Raw genomic sequence first — 22,562 nt, forward strand, 5'->3', positions numbered from 1 at the left:
ATTACTTGTACCAATGGGCATTAGTACATGGGCATTACATACTTTACCAATGCACATTGCTGCTATATGGATGGCCTGAGTTTATATCCTTTATATCACCTCTTATCTGGATGGACAATAATCTGTTCATTCATAGCAAACTGAACATTTTCCACACTTCTATTTTTAGTTCTTTAAGATCCTTTTTATAACCTGTCAAATTATTTTAATGCACTGCCTTTTTGTTTTATTGTGTTCTTTTAATATTAGAGACCTGAGGAATTAGGACGATTAGCCACATTTTCAAAGACTTTTTAGGAGTAGAACAATGCATCCTGACATTACAGTGCAAATTGGTAGCATGTCTATTGCAGATGTACCAGTTTGCAAACAGCACAAATTAATAATTCACTCCAGAAGTACTCCTGCCTCCCAGCTGTAGACTGTAAAGTTTTTAACGTATGATGTAACATTTAAATTTTGTTCAAGATGTTGTGAGAATATCCGCCCGAAGACTGCTGGGATAGGCTCCAGCACCCCCCCGCGACCCTGACAGTGGAGCGGCTTAGAAAATGGATGGATGGATGGATGTTGTGAGAATATCTAATTATAAATCAAATCAAATTATGGGCTGAGTGAATTGTTACAGGGAAAATAGTGTTATTTCATTTTTTGACTGGAATCAGGATGCCCTCTTTGGTCCAGTAAGTCTGAAGTGTGCTTGTGCTGATGCGAGGTGGGGAAGTTTAATTGAACATTGAATTGAGAAGGAGAAATAAGAGAGAAAGTGTAGGAGTCATGACTCTGAGTAGCACGTTCATACCCAAGGAGCTTAAGGGTCTACGAGATCTGTCAATTTAATAAGAATCTAAAGTCTTGTTTTTCTTGAGGACGCTTCACATGATCACACCCACTTGTCCATTTTAGTATCCAGTAAACCTCTAGAGTCAGCGATGCTGATACTAATGTTCTAAATTTAAAAGTACAGTCATATGAACACCCCAGTTTGAATACCCCCTGGACAAATTACATGCATGCTGGTATTCTAAGCATGCATGTCTCTTCAGTTTCTCTAGTGCACAATTTAAATTTATTAGCCAAGTTTAATACACTGAAAAAACGAAATATAAAATGTTCCCTAACATTTGCACAAGCCACATTTTTTTCACCAATATGCTACATTCAGCAACATTAATTGTATTAAAATGTGCAGAAGTGTGTTCTGTGTAGAGGATGTGTTCAGCAATACTTGTAATTTGGTGCTTAAATGTTTCTATATTACTATAAACAGGGCCAGCATCAACCGTTCCAGGACACCTAACTCAATACAAAGATACATCTGTGCTTCATATTCCATATTTTATTTGAAATAATATAGCACAATATTAATAAATTGTATAATGTAGTGTTTATTTGTGAGGGCTGCACATCTTCAGAGGCATATCACCACCATTCTGTTCTTTCCATTGATCGCCATAAGACAAGGCCTGTGCTAGTGTCACCGCTCATGGACAGGTTTAGGCGAGGTAATATTTGGTTGTGTCCAAATATAACACCACCAGTCCTCTGCTAGCTGTGACCAGTAGAGTGCCATTTCTCAACTGCAGTCCTGCAGGGGCCTTTCTTGGCACAGTTTCAGCTATTCAATGCCCAACACATTTAATTCAACTCAAAAAAAAAAAAAAAAGGCTTGATAATTACCTGATGGGGTGCATCAGGTGTAAACCACTGCACTGGAGAAACCAGTCTTAACATTTCCTAGATTAACAATTTTACTTTGAGAAATTTTATATTAGTCCAAGCCCACCACATGTTATGACTACAACATGGCAATTACATCAGGTTCTGTAAAGATTTGTTGATACAAAACATCTATGATACCTACTTAGTTTCACATTTGACATGTTGGTGCCAGCATTAAATTCTTCCAAAGAGCACCCACAGTAAAATTTCACATTTTAAAATAAGCATCATTTCAAAACTTGGTTTTAATGCAAACTCAAATGTCTTAACATGTGTAATATCAGATTAAAAACAAGTCATGAACATCGCAGGATTGCTTGTACAATCTTGGGATCTCTCACCTCACACACTTCAGCCAAACTACAAATGATTGTCAGACTTAAGAATTTAAACATTTCTTTTGAGAAGCAGAATCATATTCGTCATGCCAGGCTTAATTCCTGCCTCTATAGACAGAGAAAGGGAGATGAGGCCACAGTTCTATGAAATCCTACCCACATCACACAGAGAACCCCTACTGTACTGAATCCATTGGTCTGGCTTTGTGCCAGCCAGTCTAGATCCACAGCTCATCTCACCTCTTTCACTGTTGAGTGTCCAGTCTACAATGGTCTTGCATAATGTTCAGTTTAGTAATATAAAAGTAAGATGCAGATACTATTCAAGTAGTAACTGTGAGAAGAAATTCATCAATATACATCAGTGAAGACATTTTCTTGTGACAGTTTATATTTATCGCCCTAATAAATTAAGCAACAAAATCACTTAAGTGTTATGGAAACATATGTACAGTTTATTTGAAGAGGAAGCCAAGCTATGTGCATACCCTCACTCTTTCACGTTATCACACACAGGCCATATTGTAAAGATGAGAGAAGCGAAGGGGGGGAAAAAAAAAAAAAAGTTAAAGGGATAACGGTAAAAGGATATGCTGTGCAGCATACAGATTCCAGATGGATTTCTGGTATGGTAACAAACCTGACTTTAATCTTGGCTGATATCTAGGAAATGCACGGGGGGCTATTTTCTATATGACCAAACTACCTGAGCTGATATAGACTATATACACCAACATGACCAATCATACCAAACAGGTGAAACAAAAAAAGGCAGCACTGAGAAATGTGCATGAAGGAGGGAAAAAAAATACCACTTCATAAATCAACACCAATGGATATTATGATCTTAATGGGGATGAGACAAATTGTTCATTTCTAAACAAATTGCATCACCAGACATGGCTCCTCTCTCCTCTCAGCAGATACTAGCCCTTAAAATAGATCTCTCAAACACACGTACACTTCACCCGTAATGTTTGAAAAAAAAAAAAAAAAAATCCAGGATTCATAGGTATATTAATATCCTACACAAACAAACCTACAGTTAGACTGCCCAAGACAACTATTAAGTTCAGTGTAAAATAGCAGAAACATTCAAAAAAGGGCAAAAACAATGGGCAGGACTAAATAATCAACTGTGATGGTTAAAAGGGCTTAGGTCCTGTAACATCCTGGTCCCACAAGTACAAATCAACAGAGGGGCAAAAACTAATTTCTCTCATCCTTTCTCTCTCACACATACACATAGCACATGAGGCAAATCCATAGTGATGAGTGCCAATAACACAAAAAGAACTACAGGTAAATCTGGAGTGATAAATTATTCTATTTAAAAAGAAGAAAAACCTTTACAAACATTTACAAATGACCCTTAGATCAATAATCAATATCCACTCCTCCCACCTGTTTTAACTATATCTGCAGGAATTATCCAAAACATTTTGGACAAAAACAGATTTTTTCCCCCAAACTAATAAAACATTTCTCACACTTTTGCTGAACATGTACCCAAACAGTCCAAGGTTTGCTATGAAAGACTGTAGTGTCTTTGGGCCTTCATTTAGAGGCTATAAAACAGAGCAGACACTGTACATAAACCGCCTCTTCTGCCTGGCATGCCTTGCGACACAGAGTACAGGTTTGGGAAATGACTCAGTTCTTAAGAGTGGCTGAGATTTTGCGCTGAACATGACCTGTGCAGGAGCTCTGGGCATCACTGTTGCTGGACTCTATATGCACAGATGAGAAGTTTAACCTGTGGAGATACAGAAAGATACAGTCTCTGATTAAAATAATCCATCTGCAGTAGAGATTAAAATCTCTAGGCACCTCATAATTTAATCTGGGGTGCAATTATAAAACAGTTCTTTATGTAATTGTGATTTGTAATTTCTATCAAATGTCAGGTCATCAAATCCAGAACTTGATTCATGTTTGCAGCCTTGTTTTTTTTCTAATTACTGGTTGTTCACTGAACTGCTTGTGTAAGTAACTCTGTCATACCTACCAGTGATTAGAATATCCAGAACCAGAAGATCTCTGGCCTATATTATTTACTTTTACCTTCATTTATCAAACTAAGTAGTGTTAGCTGAGTTTACTCAGAATGTAGCCTACATACAAGAGCCACACTTGTTATATCTACAAGACTACATCTTTCGCCATCAAACAGATCTGAATTAAAAACTAAACTAAACTAAAAAAAAAAAAAAAAAAAAAAAAAAAAAAAAAAAAAAAAAAAGTCCACGCATTATGCAAAGGTCTTAATTCTGTAACCCCATACATCTATTTTATAGCATGTGCATCCAAGTTACATGTGATTAGCATCTCTCCACCAGTACAGCTCCCTCACCTTAGCTGTGGGTGACTCAGCCAGACGAATAAAGAGTTTGTTGACTCCTGGAACAGGGCTGAAGGAATAAATAAAGTGGCTATCCTGTTAAGAGAAGAGCACAGGCAGGTGAACTGAAGATATTGGAGCAGACCACAATTACTACAGTGCTAATTAGAGCAAGCACAGAAGTGAAAAAGGGAGCAATTTAATAGCCACAGTATGCTTCACTAACCACATGGATGCACATGCAAGATGGCCTCTTATCCTGCATTCATTTGAAGCTTAGTTTGTGTGCATCCTTAGAAACTAACAATACGCAATTCACTGGGATGTGAGGTCAGCTGCAGACTGAGAAACCATGACTACCATTTCTGCCATTTTCTCACATAAAGCCAGGCGCAGTGCATCTTATCAGCTAAAAGCTGGTGTGGCTGTGGATTTTCTTTCCACCAGTGCAAGAGCACACATGATTTAAAGATGAACTGTTTAAAGATGAAGACTAAATTAATAAACAAGTACAATCAGGTGTGCCTCTGTTTTGAAGGTAAACCTGGAGCCATGTCTGCCCTTTGCAGATGACACTCCTGCATTAAACAACATACGTCTACTCAGTGGTTATGCTTCTCATTGTTAACTTTGCTTTCTCTGATGTAGCGCAACAATCAATTAAGATATATTCATGCCAGCACGGGGTGTTTTACACTTGACTTGCCTTCTAGTGGATATAGCTTTTAGTCACCCAGATAGACAAAAAAGTTTGAGAACACTGCTCCTCAAAACAGCCAACGTGTGCATGTACATATGCATGTGATTAGAATTAAGTATAATGTGGCAGTGGAAAAACCCATTACTGTTCATATGCTCAAAGAATGAGGTCCAAGTCTTACAAGGAAGATGGGCAGCTGGAACTTGTCGTTAAGGATGACAGCATGGACGCTACAAGGCCCGCAGAGTCTGGCTGTGATCTCACTCATAAAGTTAGCATGGAAGATAAAGAGCAGGATACCTGATCCTGGGACATGAAACAGAAAACACCTGCACTTAGAGGTGCACAATATATTGGCAGCTGATATATCAAATTATTGTTTCGACATTAGAATTACCGCAATTTTACACCTGATAACTTGGCATTATTGGAGATGACAATTGCACTGACTCAAGGATGAATATTTCCACTAACTGTCTTTATAGTGATCTCTGTAAGCTGTTAGTGCTTTGTGAATTACCTTCTCCAGGTGTGGGTTGTGGAGGTTTGTAATTGAATTCCAGTGAAAAATCTGGTCCTTCACACAGGCGATGGCAGGCCAGAGGAAACACTGGCTCCAGCAGAGCCAAACGTGACTCAAAATATGCTCTGATTGTCTCCTCCGCTACTGTTGATAACCTGCAGACAATTAAGTTCACAAGGTGCTCCATAATGAAAACATCATGACCACTTAAACAACTGTCTAGTTTCAAGCAATGCTTGCATAAAATCTAAATCTAATGGTTTATGCTGTGAAGTCAGAGTCTCTTTTAGAGTGCACTCACGTCTGGATATGGTCTTTGATGAGGTCATATACCATGAGGTTGTTGCTGAGCTTGGCAAAGTGCAAGGCTGTGTTCTTGTGCTTAGAGAGGATGTTGCAGTCAGCTCCGTATTCCAGCAGGAGGCGAACTACATCCGCATTTCCCCTTTTACAAGCCTAACACAGAAGAAGCAATCAACATTCATGGCAATTGAGCATTAAAACGAACAATCCATGAAAGAAAGCAGAATGAGAACATCTGAAACACTTTGATGTTCTTTCCTCACCTTCATAAGGGCTGTCTCCCCACCCAGTGTTTGAGCATTTAGGCACGATCCTGCCTCTAGGAGAATGGCCACTGTGGTCAGGAAATTCTGGATAGAATAAAGTAAAAGGTTGTTGCAGATCATCTTTTTACAACCATATTGTCACAAGATTGAGTGAATGACACAAACAGATGTCTTGCATAATCTTCATGCGTGTCTGAAGGAGCGCTTCAGCAGCATGATGCTAATTACCTTCTCAGCAGCGTGCATAAGGGCCGTGGTACCATTCTTCTGCCTTCCATTCACCTTCACTCCTTTCTTAATCAGCAGCCGGAGGATGTCATCCTGTCCGCTTGCAGCAGCCAGCATGGAGAGGGACATACCACTGGAATCCTGCAGAGGCAAGACCGTTCCCACGCACACAAGCACGCATGGAAAGCAAAATGCAAGGGGATCAAACACATATCAAGCTTAGTGTGTTAAAGTTTTTTGGATCAACAGAATGATTAAAGTTACAGGTTACTTTTTAATATTGTGAGTAGCAACAAGAATTAACAATTACAAGCAGTAAACTTAAAACTGGTACCAAAGCAGCCACTGTACTGTTTCAGTAGGTACTGATTGAGATTAAGGTGACACAAGCAACACTTATCACCCAAAACTTAAATACAGGAACCAGACAAAGAAGGTGCTTACCTCCTGATCCAGATTGTAGTCCTCTTTGGAACTGAGTGCACGTTTCACAGCCATATAATTCCCATTTTTTACAGCTTCCCGTAGTTCACCTGTATTTGTGAACATGTGAAATGAAGAAAAATAAAGTTTTTGTTATTATTAATGTTTGAGGGTTAGTGTAAAAACAAACAAATCTATATATATATATATATATATATATATATATATATATATATATATATATATATAAATAAAACAAAACAAACAAACAAACAAACAAAAAAAAAACCCTCACCAGGAGTTAAGGCTAGTGGAGAAAGATTCTCATCCTCTCCATTCAAGTGTTTCTGGAAGTCCTCCAGTGTCATCCAGTCCAGCTTCAGCTCCACCCCAAGGTTGAGAGAAGGCGGCCCCCTGTCTGCTAGATGCACAACCACAGCGTTTAAGAATGGCTGCAGCTACCTCTTTTTGTGTGCTGACTATTTCACATTTGTTTGATCATTACACCATGAAGCACGGTTAATGAAAACATCTGAAAACAATTTTATCCCATCAAGACAAGCTATGAATACATATGTTAAATTGGCTGGTGAATTTACTGAAATTGTGATAGAAAATGCACAATTGTTTTGAGGCAGTTCAATTTGAGGCTTACACTGTGCTCATATTTTAAAGCATCATCTGACCAGACTCCATCTACACTAAAACCAAGTTTGAAATGGCTGTACAGAAAAGTAACGTATGTCTACACAGCAACTGCATTATAATAATTAAATAATAAGTAACAATAAGTTAAAAAAAACGCAACAACAAAAAGCTGAATGAAAATAAGACTAGCATCTCTGTTGAAGGCAATACAAACCAGGAGTTTTATCAGAGCGTTCCAGGGGGTCCTGTGAGTCCTGATTGTCATCACAGGCAATGAGGAGGCGTGACTCACTGTCCTCTCGCCTTCTCCTTCTCCTCTCCTTCCACCTTGAGTCCTCTGTAGACTCAGGTGATACCATAGCATCCACCATAGACCTCCGGTCTAGACGATCTAACCGTGCCTCCTCTGCCAATCTCTGTCTCTCTCTCTGCGCCTCCTCTGCCAATCTCTGCCTCTCTCTCTGCGCCTCCTCCATCCTTGCTTTTCTTTCTCTCTGGGCTTCCTCTATCCTCTCTTTCCTCTTTCTCTCCTCCTCCTCAATCCTCTCTTTCCTTCTTCGTTGCTCTTCTTCTTTCTGTTCACGTTGTATCTCCTCCTTTGTCTTGGTGGGAGGCTCATCTGACCTGTCGCTCCTCTCCGACTCCGGTGTGGTTTTTTCCTGTTTCTCCTCTGCCTCGAAAGAAACAGGACTCTGACCAGGTCTTGGGCCTGGAACAGACAATGGAGAAACATTAACACTGTGAAACTAACAGGAAAACAATTAAGTATATAGGGAAGAAATCAGTTTGTAGCTAAAACAGAACTACAACTGGATAAATGACAAACACACAAAGAAGAATTCATATTATTCTCACCCTCCTTGGCCTTTTCTGATTTGTCCAACTCGGGCTTCTGCACTGGAGACTCCTTTGTCAGCTTCATCTTTTTATCAGTCTTCCCTGAATTCTGAAACAGGACACAAAATCAGCATAAACATCCCTTCAAATTTGCATACAGTCCAATCTGCTTGTAAAATGAGCACTCCCATATGTCACTGACAATTTTGTGATTCATCAGTTTCATCTTTGGCAGATCTGTATGATCAAATTGCATCTGGTAGGACTGCAACTGGTGTGTAAATTAACCTGAAAAAAATGCTTGATTTCTCTTTAACCAGTGAAATCAGTATCATTTATAATAACCAATAAGAATAGAAATACAAAATAACAGTAATAGAAAAACTTTATGCACTAAGCAATGTAGATGTACTTTTTACACATTCATTAGTATGACTAAATGCTGTTATTCCATTTTCCACTTCATTACATTGTGTTTTCTTTTTATACTACAGACGTTGCCAAAAAAAACACAGCTAGTGCAGTAGCATCTGACACACTGCAATACTACATTGTTTAAATGTTATTTTAGGAAAATAATCACATTACACACTCACATTATTCTGCCTTCTTAAAACAACTAAGAAATTTTGCTTATTTCACATTTTATTCTTTCCAGAGTTGTAATTTTACCAGCATAAAGTCTGTTCAGTAGGGGGAGCAGTGTGCTCACTGCTTGACCTTAACCTCTGCATAGGAGAACAGCAACTGGCTCAACCAGATGCTGAAAGCTGACTTTTTAATGGTTCGCTGCTGAAACATCTGCATGAATTGAGACGTGCTTCATGTAAATGATATGTAAATGAGGTACTGGTAGGCTGGCGCTTGATTTTATGAAAAGAAGCCTATTCATTATTTGCACTCAAATCTCTGCTTGCTTCCACATCGCATGAAGGTTTCATGAACCAGGTTCATATGTTATTAAAAACAGTCAAATCTGCGCTATTTTTTAAAAATTAAACATGGATGAATTAGAGCTAATTCTCTAGGCACACCTGCCAAAATCCAAATCAATAAATAGATAAATAAAAGTACAGATGCGGTGACTTGTACCTTTGGTGTTGTGTGAACAGCCTGCTTCCTGGGTACACGGTCCTTGGCTTCACAGGTCAGCAAGAACTTTTCAAAAAGATTGTTGGGGTTCCCCCCTTTCTCCCCACCTTCTTCCTTTGGCTCCTCCTCTCTGGACTTGTTGGAAGGAGCTAAAGCTGAAGAGGATGAAGATGAAGATACAGAATCCTTCTGAGGAGGACAGTTTGATTCCTGGCCTTTACCCTTAGTTTTTGGTTTTGCAGAGGCTCCTGTATCACCAGAGTCAGGGTCATCCTCACTACGAGATGACTTACTGCTGCTCTTGCTGCTAGTCAGACTCTTCAGCTTGTTTAGGCCACTCTCTTTAAGTGAAGGAGCTGGGCTGTCTGTCTTTTTCGGCTTTTTGTCCTGAATAAGATCTTTGAAACCTTGCAACTTCAGTTCAGACTTTTTATTCTTCTGCTTTGCCTTGGAATTATCACCACCAGAAGACTTCTCTGTTGATTTCGGGGTTATCAGTTTTGCTGCAGTGCTGTTGAGGTTGTCTGTAGCCGTTGTGTCATCAGTGTGTGACTCTGATGGTACGTCGCTCTTGTCTGTCTCATCCTCCGAAGACTCAATCTCCTTTTTTGACTTAGCCTTTTTTTTCTTTCGCTCTTCAACACTTTCCTTTTTTTGTTTTGTTCCATCTTTAGCTCTGCCATCCTTCTTGTGTTTCTTGACTAAAGCTGGACCATCGCCGTCATCGTCATCATCATCATCATCATCATCATCGCTTTCAATGGCTCTCTTTTTTGCATCTGGGGTCTTCTCTTTTTTGGAAGGTGGTGGTGGTGTAGAAACATCTTCCTCTTCTTCTGACTCTGGAGCAGGCAGTGGTTTGTCCTCCTTCCATTTCTTGTCTTTCTTCTTTTTCTTCTTTTCTTTTACTGACTTTTCATCTTCTGATTCCTCAGCATGCCTCCTCTTCTTTTTCTTCTTCTTACTAGGTGACTCTTTTGACCCGTCTTTGTCACTCTCACTCTCAGAGTTTGCATCGAACAGGTCACTCTTCATAGGCAGCTTCTGGGAATTAAAAACAACTGCTATTAACCACACACTGGTCACACAGTCTGCCTGCAGTGCCTAGCTGCTATCACCCCAGCTGATTGGCTGTTAGCATCCCTGGCTATCCTGCTCCAACTCGGATATGCCTGGACACTAGTCCTGACTGAAATGACAACCCAAATCTGGCCTTTGTTTCACAGAGTAACACAGTATAATAATGCTACCTCTCACTCTTGCCTTTGAGTATCCTCCTATGGCCTGTCTGCATCTATTAAACCCTCTGATATTATTGCTAGCTACTCCACTTTTCCCCAGTTTAGCTTGTCCCTACTCATCTTTGGAACCCCCGTTTTAGTCACACCATCTGCCTTGCACTGCTACGGAACCACATAAATATAGTCACTCCTAGCACCTTCCCAAAATTAGTGCAATAGCAGACAGTAGAGCTGGTGTTCCCTGTCGACGTCATTATGTTTACTCTGATAGTATCAACATTCATTCTTTTTGGACTTGCTCTCGCATTTCAATTCACCCATTTATCTGCTCCTCTTACTTCAGTGACCTTTGCTTTCTTGCTCCTGCTCCTTCACGTGTCTCATTTGCTCTGCTTAATGTTCGCTCTCTTTCCAACAACTGTTCTGTGTTTCAAAAACTAGTATTGCTTTTCTCAACCGGAACATGGCAAAAAAGCTGGTGACTACTATGCACTTAACCAAGCTACACCAGTCAATTTTAATTATGTTTGTAAGACTCGTCGTTCTAGTCATCCTTAACTTTTCGCTTAAACTTGTCGCTCATGTCAGCTCCCCTGTTAAAACCTCTTTCACTTGCGCAATACAGCTAAAATCCAACCATCTCTCTCTCAGTCAGCTACTGAAACTCATTCATGCTTTTATATCTAGCCATTTAGATTATTGCAATTCTGTTCTTGCAGGCATCAGCTGCTCATCACTTCATAAACTTCAAATGGTTCAAAACTCTGTGGCTCATCTCCTGACTTACAACTGCTCACATCACCACATTATATCTGTTCTCCAAACCTCCATTGGCTTTCCATAAATGACTGTATTCAGTTTAAGATCCTTCTTCTCACAAACCTCTGAACAATCTTTCTCCTTCCTATCTCTCTGACCTTCTCCAATCCTATGCACATTCTTCGTTCTTCTACTGCTGGTCTGCTCACCATTTCCTCCTCTAACCTCCAGAGCTTTGGCGATCATGCACTTTCCAAAGAAGCTCCATGCCTCTGGAACTCTCTCCCATCTCATATTCAGCAGTCTAATTCTCTATCCTCATTCAAATCCAATCTTAAAACACAAATATTCTGTCTTGCATACAACCTTCCTCTATCCTAAACTATTATAGCTCATAGCTGTGAATTTGTATCTGTCTCTGCTGTGCCATCTGTTTGTATGCTGTTATGCATGTTTCTTGCACCCCATTTTGGGTCCTACAAAAGCACCATACAAATGTCATGTATTATTATTATTATTATTGTTACATGATGTGAAAGTCACTCATACTTTTTCCTCTTTCTTTTTCTCTGTTTCTTAAGGTACAAATTAATCTCATGATGGGCATTTTGCTGATTGAAAATCTGCTGGGGCTGTCTCACCATGCTGGAGTCTTTCTTAGGTTTTCTTTCAGCCAGGGCCCTCTCATAGGCCAGCAGCACCTCACTACAGTCCTCAAGGTGGGCCTTGGGCTCCCAGGTGTCATCATCTGATGTGTAGTTCTTCCACCGCACACGGTACAGCACTTCTCCCTAAAGGGACCAAAAGACAAGGTCAGTTCACTGATATGCTTACATTTCTTTTCAGCACACAATTAGCAAGTGTGGCACAGGACATTGTAGCTGCAAAAAGAGACTGCCAGAATGAACCTGACTTCAGTGCTACTGGTGTTCAAATATTATCAATGGGTACTTCAGTATTACACTTTTGATTGGCACCATTCATTAGTGGAATTAATACTCAGTGGACAATTTTTGAGATGCACAGGTGAATTTCACAGATGCTCATTATTCACCATGTTGCTAAGTAACAGTAACCAATGGAACTGTCTATCTGCCTCCGTTTCTTGGCAGCACTTGAATAATCACAGACTCTGAACACAATGATCTGCATTCATCTAGATCAGAGTGGGTGGGACTTCTTTCCTGTCCATCACTCTTGCTGTTTCCTCTTTCTGCTTATCACACCAGCCCATGTTCAAAATGGTGATTCAATCTTTGCTTTCGTAATACCCTTCGTAATCTTCTCCTTGAATATCAAAGGTAAGCCCCAGCATCTGTGATCAGCTGAAACCAATATAAGCCTACAAATCACTCATAATAGTGTGCATGCTGTGTTGCGCGTATGCAGACATCAAGCTCTCTGTCAGAGAGCGCCAAAGTTTAGTACTAAACAGTCTGTCTGTTGCACTCAGAGTGACTGAACTGGCTCACAGCCCATACTGGCTCTCTTGTTTCATCACTCAAAACATACAGACACACAGTGCAAGAGAAGACTCTGATACCCTACTGATTTTCTATCATGACAGGCATTTGCTAAGTCAGCACTATCACTGTAACTCAGACAGAAGAGTCCACGTGTTAATCTATATCAGCGATTACAGACATATTAGGGCACCTGAAATTTCACTATGCAAATATACTAATATAAAATCTCTTCTAATCAATGAAGGGTTTTTGGTAGCATTGTGTCATATGTGGTAGACATTAGGGCTAAACTATTTGAAAAATGTTGAACTGTGATTTTTCTGTTGTAACCATGACTTAAACTTTGATTACTTTCCATAAATTAAGCTCTAGAACTGTTTTTTTTTTTTTTGGTCCTGAAAAGAAGCATATCAGTTTTCTGCAGCCTGAGGCTTGAATGGCAAACACAGTGTGCCAGACTGCCAGTTAGTTGCGGTTGTGTTAGCACATACACAGCGTGTGTGTTCGGATGCTTTTGAATTGTCTAACTCATTTACTGGCAGTTCACAAGCTCAGTGTCAAGTTAAATTTCTCCACTTTCAATCGTTAATAACATTGTGGATACTGTATTGACTTGCAGCCCTTTAAATTTATGATTTCAATTTTGAAACGATGAATCTTTCAGCCCCAGTAGAAGTATACCCGGACATGGGATCTGTCCGGTCTGACATGGTCCTGACATGTCTTTTAGGTCTATACCTAAAAGACATGTCTAAGTCAGATGTAATCAGTGTAGACAGACAAGCATTTGCACTGGCCAACAACAAGTGTGGCCAAGATTTAGATTTTTTTTTGGAAGAATTACAGAAACACATTAGCTCAATATATGCTGTCATATCCTACCAAACAGGCCATTGATCTTGTGCAGGATTGTGAAAAGAAGTTGTTATTAAGAGGTGGACATTTGTGTATGTGTGAAAATTCAACATGTCTGGTTTTATGTGTTTTTTTTTTTTTTTTTTTAAGGAAAGCGCTCTGCATTTTTTGTAGCCACGTGGTGAAGTGTTGTGGCCAGATGCAATGCAAAATAACAATGTCAATCACTGTGTGATAATCATGTTGCAGGTTTTTGACCATTGGCAAACATAGACCTTTTAGTGTTCAAGAGAGCACAGAAATGTACAGAGGCAGTCACTGAAAATGTTTTAGCACTGGCTGCATGGATGTCACAAATTACAAAGTCCACATCAAAATGACAAAACAGGCACTACTGAGTAATGCGAGATGTTCTGTCAGTTACCTTAAAAATGTATTGCAATCCTCCAGAAATCCAGATTTACTTAATAGCAAAAGTAGCTGAACACACACATGCAGACATGTACAGTCATGCATGCACAGACACACACAACAAAAATAACCTCACAGTCAATGCTTGAGAATGGACAGCTGTTAAAAAGGCAGTTCAATGACTATCAGCACTGCTGTAGATGGACTATTGGATTTTGCTGTCACTGTCCCTTATCTCTCACAGCACACAGCTCTAAAGCACAAGTGCTATTGCGGCAGGATTCGGTGGAGCTGGAGCCCACACACGATAAGAGGCATAGCTTTTATCTCCAGCAAGAGCTTCTTCCTCATTTACACCCCTCCTGCTTGCACTGTCATTTACTCTCTCAAGCATTTGATCTACTCTGGCCTCATTTTATGCTATTTCCTCTAACTGTCTGCCACTCCTCTTCCTTTTCCCTGTTCCTCTTCATATCTCTTACTCCTTTATAATAAACCTCTTTGATACAGCACCTGTGCATGGCGATCCTCCAGATAGAAACAGGTTAAAACAGTGCACCTCCTACAACACTCATGACATGCTCGGCAGCAGCTCCAAATGCACATGACTTTATGACACCAAGCCTGCAGTCTGTTAATAGACAGTACCAGAGCCAGACTATAATAATCAAACAGCAGTGCAAAAGGCAGCTATAGCTGATCAAACTGTTAACAGTGCAGACTGAATGCATCTGTGCAAGAACAAGTCCGGATTCAAAGGAGCACGCAGACCCACAGCAATCTGTCTGCATTTTAGCACCGCTGTAGTAAACAGAGCACTTCAGGTCTGCACGATGATGTCATCAAGCTGTAATGTAATAGCCCCTCTGTTCACCTCTCAGGGGCGCCCGCATGAAGCCACAGTTCATAAAGCTCTTCAACAGAAAGAGGAATGTTGACAAGAGCCAGATTACAACACGCCTGTTCAAAAACAACGACAGGCTACAGCACGAGCTTCTGACACGGTTTCCCATTTTGCAAAGCTCAGTGAAACAGCTCCCTCTTACACAAACAGACCAACCTGCTCAAGCGCAAATGTGGTTTTCTTTAGCTAAAGTGCTGATTCACTGCGGCGCTTCAGAAAAAAGTTTATTCGTCCACTTGGAAACGTCTAGTGCTGATATCTGATGCATGAGTCCGAGTGGTCTCTGAAAGAATCCCACCTGCTGCTGCTGCTTTATCCCCGTGTGCTCCGACCAGTGCTCCTTTCTCGTCAGTGATGCAGCAGCTACGGCTGTTCTGCGTGTTTGTCATCGCACATCTCAAACACACGAGAAGTGAAAACAAATCGAAGTACGGGGACAGTTAGGGTGGGCGGTTTAGGATTAATCGACAGGGAGCCCCCACGACGGACAACTGCAAAGGTTAACCTCAACATAACAGCCAATTATTAGTGGAAATCCTAAAACCTTTGCTGACAACGTCGCCAGTCAGTGAGTGAGGCGCCGGTCTGAGCGGAGACTGTTTGCCTGATCTCTAATGTCAACAGTTCAGTGAAAGCAGGAGGCGCCTGGACACTTTCCTCCAGGCAGTTCAAATAAAACAACCATTCTTCCAATAGTGTCTATAAATAAAAAACGGAGTACACGGCATGTTTTAAACTACGTACGTTAAGCAACAGCGACACAGCTGGCTCCGTAGTAACAGCGCTAGCTTAGCTTTTTCGCTAACCCAGCAGAGACGCGACCCAGCTAGCAGCTAGCCAGCGGCTAACGAGAGGAAAGTTAACCTAGCTCAGCTAACTCGTTACCCTTTTAGCAAGCGTTGGGAGTGCTATGCATGGGAGAAAGCGGGCTCGCTAGCCTTTTCTCGCCCTTTTAACAGCTTGCTTGGCGAACGCAGTTTATCTACTTTTGATTTCGGAACGACTACGTGGCTAACATTAGCTTAGCGAACAAGATGGCATCCCAGCCTGTCTGATGTCTCTAGCCGAACAGTAGCCCCTCCACCACACTCACATCTTCCACTCGCATGTCAATAATCTTCTCCACTTCGTACACGTCCTCTTCTTCATCTTGCTCGCTGTCACCGGGCTCCGCTCTCTCGGCACCCGAAGCCATCTGTACGTGAACAAGACGCAACCTTTAGTTTTCTAGCTCACGATAATTTTAAGCATTGCACGAAAGGCCTGGCGCAAGGAAAACTGGTCCGGAGCTGCAGCGGGCTGTTCTGGTTAAGGTGGAGGGAGCGCTGGGCGGGTCACGGTGGGAGGAGAAACGTGTTAGCGCCTCTACACAGAAATCAAAGGTTACACAGGGACGACCCCAATTCGCCCACACTCGCCCTCCACGATTAGTCGTACAACAAAACACAAACTCGTGAATGAAACAGATGTTTGGAAATACACAGCTTTCGATTGCTTTTTAACCTTCCTTGTGTTTGTTGTCACGGGTTACACACAACAGCGCAGGTAGTTAGTTGTCTATATTTCGTCCAGTTTTTCAGTAATCCTGCTGGATTTCCTCTCATGCATTGGATTACATTTCTGTAAATAATAGGATTGTAGGATTCCATCCACCCAGAAAAAAAATCTTTCAAAGCCTTGTCTTTTGAACAATTCATTTACGGTTACTCTAAAAGAAACTGCAGAGATTTTTGTTTACAGCTGGCAGTGCATTACATTTCTATTATATTTATACCAGTGCCATTGACTGCACACAAATGAAGTCAGCTGGTCAACATGAACCAAATGGGTGTTTTTACTTTAAGGATAATGAAGAACACATTGTCACCAATGTCAATGTCAGTGTGAAATGACACATACTGAGTGGCATTGCCTTTAGGTCTATAGCATTACTCTCCTCATTATTATTTAAATCTGTTAACAGTCATGAAAAGTTCATGAAAAGTCTTGCACAGATTGCTGGCTATATAAAGAGCACCACCACTGCATGCACAAGAAAATGACAGACCAGACATAGTTGCACAAAAACCTTTATAAAAAATCAGTGTTACAAAGACACATTGACCACATTTACAGCACTCTTAAAAGACATTATAAATGCACTGATAAAAAGTTACAAAAATATGAAAACTTAAAAGTGTCCTGATCACATTTGTGTTATTTGTCAGAGAGCTACTGGAATGAAACACTTCACTATGGTATGTAAATTATATGAAGTATAAAAAGGAAGAATTCATCATCTTTTATAAAACAAATGTGGCATGTTTGGCAAAATAACTTTTGTACAGAAGTAAAACAGTGTGAAATCATTATAGACATCCTTACTGTCTTACTGCTTAAATACAGAGAACACGTCTCCTCAGCCTTCTGCTTTAACTATGGGTTGAAAATTTTGAACTATGGATTATGTGAAAGAGCTTGTACACATGAAAAGGTTCCCTAATGCCTCTTATGTGTGGCAAGGAAAGGTTAGCAAGAACAGCAGCTCTTTTACCAAATCCACTATAGTCTCTGAAGTCTTCTGGCACAGTGTTTCCTAGCTCCATGCCTTTAGTCCACCTGCTTTACAGTTTTATGTTTTCTCTGCATCCAAGTCTGAATCAGAAAGTCCTTTTTGAGCAGAATCAGAGCAGAGACAACATGAAGCTATGCAGTGCTTGTGGGCTTCCAGACCTGGAGGTATGAAACACTATTCTATCATACTGTGCAAGTGACTTTTGTCCAGGTGAAGGACAGCCTAAATGCTAAAACCGGATGCATAGAAAACTGAACGACTTTGGAGTTCCCGTTGGCTGGTAAATCTGATTGTAGGGGAATGTCCAGGTTACAGCATGTAGTACAGTAGAATCCTGAAACACCACGTCAAGGCAGTGGCTGAGCGTGAAACCTAAGACAAATTGGCACTGATCCGTATCCACTGCAGTCCCTGTCTGGTGTACTGGACTATATGGGCCATGCTGCTGTGTAGAGTCAATGGTCCAGTCAGTGTGTTCAAGTAGTTAAAGAACTCTAGATAGAAAGAGAGAGAGAGAGAGAGAGAGAGAGAGATGTATATTGTTCAGTTGAAATTTAACATCTTTGAGCATACTAAGTGCATCATTGTATAGTGGTGTTGTACACATCTAATGAAAATACTAAGTTTATTTTATTTTCAAGCATTTACTGTTCTGTGAACAAAGGTGGCACACAAGAGGCCAGGAATTAAGAACCAAACACACAAGGCTATGATACACTGGTCCAATGTTGGCCAACAATCAATGGCATTCTGATGCTGGCACTTAGCTTTCTAGTACTTCAGAATAAGAGCTGACAAGCCAAACGAACAAGAGTGAAAGGGAAAACATTTCAGAACAGTGTGAACGGAGAGAACATACTGAAACAGTGTGAATTTAATTATAGAGTGTGAATGTGAATGCATGTAGAACCCTCTCGAACAGTGGGAATGGGGAGGACATTGTAGAATGTTGTGAATGCAGGGAAAACACTCTAGAACAGTAGGAATGTGGAGAACATTATAGAACAGAAAGCATGTGGGGAGAACAATCTAGAACAGCATGTACATGGTAAAACATTCCAGAACATCTAAATGGGAAGAGCATTTTAGAATGGTGAGAAAGACAGAAAACACTCTAGAACAGTTTGAAAGAAAGAGAACATTTGAGAACAGAGTGTATGTGGCAAGAACATTCTAGAACATTGTGACAAGAGCAGAACATTCCAGAATACTGAATAGGGAGTACATTTTATAACAGTGTGACAGGAAGAGAATGTTCAAGAACATAGTACATATGAAAAAAAAACATTCTAGAACAGTAAGAAAAGAGAGGAACATTAAAGAACAGGGAAAGTGAGAGAACATTTTAGAACAGTTTGAAAGCAGAGAACAGTGAAGAACAATGTGAATGAGAGGAAAACATCACACCAACCTAGTGTGTTTGATGTTTGTTGAAGAACACAGGGTTGGTGTCCTCACTGCGGTTTTACTGACCTTTGTTTTCCTTGGCCAAGGAGTCAGCCAAATCCCAGTACTCATAACTGTACAGCACACTGTTGGTGATATTGAGGTGGTTTGCTGCCATCTGGTGGATGCGGTTGGGAATATTAATAAAAGGGGAGGTGGGAGAGCTGCCAAGTTGGGACCCTGTTAAACCAACAGGGGATATGCAAGTAGGAGGTACATTTCCCCTAGAGAAACACACACGTACACAGTGCCTTTAGCATCAGCATCATCTTTTATACAAGCACTTATTCAGTGTCTGAATATAATTAAGCTTTTACTTTGTGGTATCGTTCCAGGAAGGAGCTGTGTGAGGCACTTTTGGGGAACTCTGCAAGAACATACAAGCAAATAAAAATAAAATGTAAGCAGAATAGTGGGCTTCTGTGTTTTCAATCATCATGGTAGAAAAGCAAATTCAAACAAATATCGCAAATATCACATATTCAGTGACACTTCCCCAACTTTCATAAAGCAAGGCTGTCATTACTGTTTATCATTTTTGTGATTAATTGAGTAGCTAAGGTTTAAAAAGGGTGAACAATTAAATGGACTTAACTGAACAGTAACAAATCATGTGTAGCATTTCAAACAATCTGAAATATATTACAGGAAAAGGCTAAACAAGGACGCTTTTAAAAAGACTGCATTAAACATATATAGACACTAAGAGACTATACTTCAGACTGGTATAAATGAGTGTGTCTATTATGCTCTGTTTCACACCGTGAGAGATTAACTTTAAGAAACGGCAAAGAAATTCAATTTATACAATTTTCCACTTACGCTGATTTAGTCTATCAGCCAAGGCATATTTGGTGTCCAAATTGTGTTTCTTTGGCTTAGCACTGGAGGTACAAGGCTAATGTTGCTAAACAGCACTAGAAATAAATACTCACCCACATCTTTTACGTAAAATATATGATCAAAACTTCTCTCAACCCACTCAAACCACATACAAGTCTTCAGTATGGCTTCCCGTGAGCTATAAAAATGAACAAAACTTCACTGTGTAGCTGAACACAATGGACAACCACTTTATACAACACGTGTTGTTGAAAGTGGCTGCAAACAGCGTTTGGCTAAAATATAATATTATAATATATAATTGTATTTATTTTTATAGCTCAAAGTAAGCCATAATTGTCCTAAACCACATTGACAAGTCTTAATGACCTTAATGAAGACAGTATGTGGCACAGTAGAATCCTCCAGTTGAAAACTAAAGAAGCTAAATTTGGACACCAAATGCGTCTCAGCTGATTAAATCTGGGGTAAGCAAAAAATGTAAATTAAATTGTTTGCCAAACCACTCCTGTAAATTGTTATCGCTGCTGTGCATAAACCTTGTTTCATGATGAACGGACCAATTAAAATGGTCCAAAATAAAAAAAAAAAAACAGAAAAAAAAATTTGGTTACATTAACTTCCAATACATGTTAATAATGTTTTTCCTTCTCCTTTAAAGTTATCATTTTCAAAATACCTTTGCTCCAACAGTGACAATATGAGTTATAAACATGTAAATTGGCAACAAATCATTGCCACTGTGATTAGAGAAGATACATTTTAATCAGTGATTTCCTAAAACATTTAGTAATCGATTTTTATCAAGCAATTGTGACAGCTTTATGTGTTATATTTCATAAATGTTTCTTCTAGCTTTGAATGTTTCCAGATGTAAGGACATACCTTGAAGTAGTCCAGGAGGGCTTTGGAGTATTTCAGAGCATGGTCTTTTTTCAGTCTGAACATTTGCCAGTACAGAAGAGCAAGACAACGGAAACTAAAGTGCAGACACATAAAGACATTCATTGCTTTTTTAACATGTCTAGAGTGCAGACGTTGTGCCTGCATTCACCAGTCTTTCATTTATTCACAAGTTAAGATGTTGCATCCAAAGGGAAGACAGCACATCACTGGATCCTAAGACTGAACACATTTCACAGATAGATGGCGCTGTTGTACTGAACTACTAGGATCAAAAAGGTTTTCTAATGAATATTCAGCTAAGTACAGTCATATGGTTACAGGGTGATATTTACCAAAGCACAGCAAGCTGCTGGTCCTCCTGCCTGGCTCCAGGGCCTGTGTGACTCTTTAGCCTCATGGCATATCTGTCAATAACACAGAATAGGCCTGTATCAGCAAGAGATTAGTGCCTGTACTGTATGTGTGTGTGTGTTGGGGGAAATGGGTTTAAAAGAAACAGAAGAAGAGGGAAAAAAGATAAAGATAGGGGGATATAGGAGCACAATGAAAGAGAAAGTACACATAAGCACCTTATCAGCTCCACAGTTTCTGCATACATGGTATAAGGGGACTTAGCCTCCAGAGGTCCTTCCTCCATGGCTTTACCACACTCCATAAAGGACAGAGCAGCATCCACATAATTCACAGCTTTACCTAGTTTATCCACCTGAGAGCAAGTAGGGAAAGCAAGGGCATACACAGGTAAAAGCTCTGAATGGAATGAAGATGCATTGTTCAGAGAAGCAGCGTGGTGTAGATTTACATGGTTAATCGGAAAACATTCTCTTTAGATTACTTACTTATCTTCTTAGCAAAAGGGGTTCTATATAGTACCAGAAAAGGTTCTATGACTTGTAACAACATTAGAATGCTTTTTTTGGTGCTACTTAGTCATTTAAAAAAAGGTTCCTAAAGGGATTACACATGAAAAATTATAGGTCTAACAACAACACGTCATATTTTAATAACCATCAAAAATAATAACAGATGCAATAAAGTCTGTATCACTCAACGGATCATCGTAACCTTGCAGAGGCGACCGTAGCAAATTCTTAAAAAAAGACGGGTCTTCAAGAGTTCTTTAGTAACGAAAAATGTTCTATATGGAACCATGAACACTCAAAGAACCCTTTGCATGATGGTTCTACAGTGCTGTGCGAAGGTCTTAGACACCCAAGACACATTTTCAAAATCTATTTATTTGTGTAGTATGTGTTTATTTACTGAGAAAAGTGTTAATATTTGAATAAACAAAAATTATAGATCATTAATTAATCATGATTTTATACACACACATACATTTTATATATATACATGTTTAACCATTTTCAAACCTCTGCTCGAGGAATCCCAGTATTACAGTATTATATGTAGTTAAAAAGCAGCTCCTGGTTTGACCAATCAGTGCTTCAGTAAATTGTGCTCATGATGTAATTGATGATATTAACAAGTCTCTGTGGTGGTGAGGTGCTGTGAAGGAATCAAAGAAAAATATGGATCCAAGAAATTCCTATTACTTTTTATTGTTTTTATGTTTATCTGAATTATGAATACAACTTTATTCTAATGTATATTGTGATACACTCACTGCTGAGGTAAATTGTTTAAAAATTTGCTTAGATGCCTAAAATTTTTGCACAGTACTGTATATAGAACTATACAGCTGTCAAAGCCTGTAAAAATAGTTTTTTGGTGCTATATAGAGCCCTCCAACAGC

At 39.8% G+C, this 22,562-nt stretch overlaps 2 protein-coding genes across 6 annotated transcripts in view; both read right to left on the reverse strand.

Moving 5' to 3' along the window:
* Window positions 1-1,368: 1,368 nt before the first annotated feature.
* mphosph8 (M-phase phosphoprotein 8) lies at window positions 1,369-16,382 on the reverse strand. Of its 4 annotated transcripts, none has more exons than XM_017704641.2 (14): window positions 16,151-16,382; window positions 12,063-12,212; window positions 9,422-10,462; window positions 8,348-8,438; window positions 7,707-8,201; window positions 7,140-7,262; window positions 6,866-6,954; window positions 6,422-6,562; window positions 6,191-6,277; window positions 5,926-6,080; window positions 5,622-5,779; window positions 5,283-5,407; window positions 4,414-4,497; window positions 1,369-3,816 (listed from the first exon to the last, which is right to left on the reverse strand). In XM_017704641.2, the coding sequence occupies exons 1-14, from the start codon at window positions 16,250-16,252 to the stop codon at window positions 3,775-3,777; spliced, it is 2,883 nt and encodes a 960-aa protein (XP_017560130.2). In that variant the 5' UTR covers window positions 16,253-16,382; the 3' UTR covers window positions 1,369-3,774. The 4 variants fall into 4 exon arrangements, with proteins under 4 accessions (XP_017560130.2, XP_017560128.2, XP_017560129.2 ...); XM_017704639.2 differs by having other exon boundaries at window positions 7,140-7,265; XM_017704640.2 differs by having other exon boundaries at window positions 9,422-10,465.
* Window positions 16,383-17,110: 728 nt separating this feature from the next.
* Window positions 17,111-22,562, reverse strand: part of aff3 (AF4/FMR2 family, member 3) — a 33,128-nt gene continuing 27,676 nt past the window's right edge. For both annotated transcript variants that reach the window (XM_017704643.2, XM_017704642.2), the window contains exons 14-19: window positions 21,376-21,512; window positions 21,139-21,210; window positions 20,786-20,879; window positions 19,375-19,424; window positions 19,085-19,281; window positions 17,111-18,105 (exon numbers count right to left, since the gene is read on the reverse strand). In XM_017704643.2, the coding sequence (XP_017560132.1) occupies window positions 17,984-18,105; window positions 19,085-19,281; window positions 19,375-19,424; window positions 20,786-20,879; window positions 21,139-21,210; window positions 21,376-21,512 (672 nt within the window). In that variant the 3' untranslated portion in view covers window positions 17,111-17,983. The remainder of the gene's footprint in view (window positions 18,106-19,084; window positions 19,282-19,374; window positions 19,425-20,785; window positions 20,880-21,138; window positions 21,211-21,375; window positions 21,513-22,562) is intronic.

The sequence above is a fragment of the Pygocentrus nattereri genome, chromosome 6 (assembly GCF_015220715.1).
Source record: "Pygocentrus nattereri isolate fPygNat1 chromosome 6, fPygNat1.pri, whole genome shotgun sequence".
Taxonomy (NCBI): domain Eukaryota; kingdom Metazoa; phylum Chordata; class Actinopteri; order Characiformes; family Serrasalmidae; genus Pygocentrus; species Pygocentrus nattereri.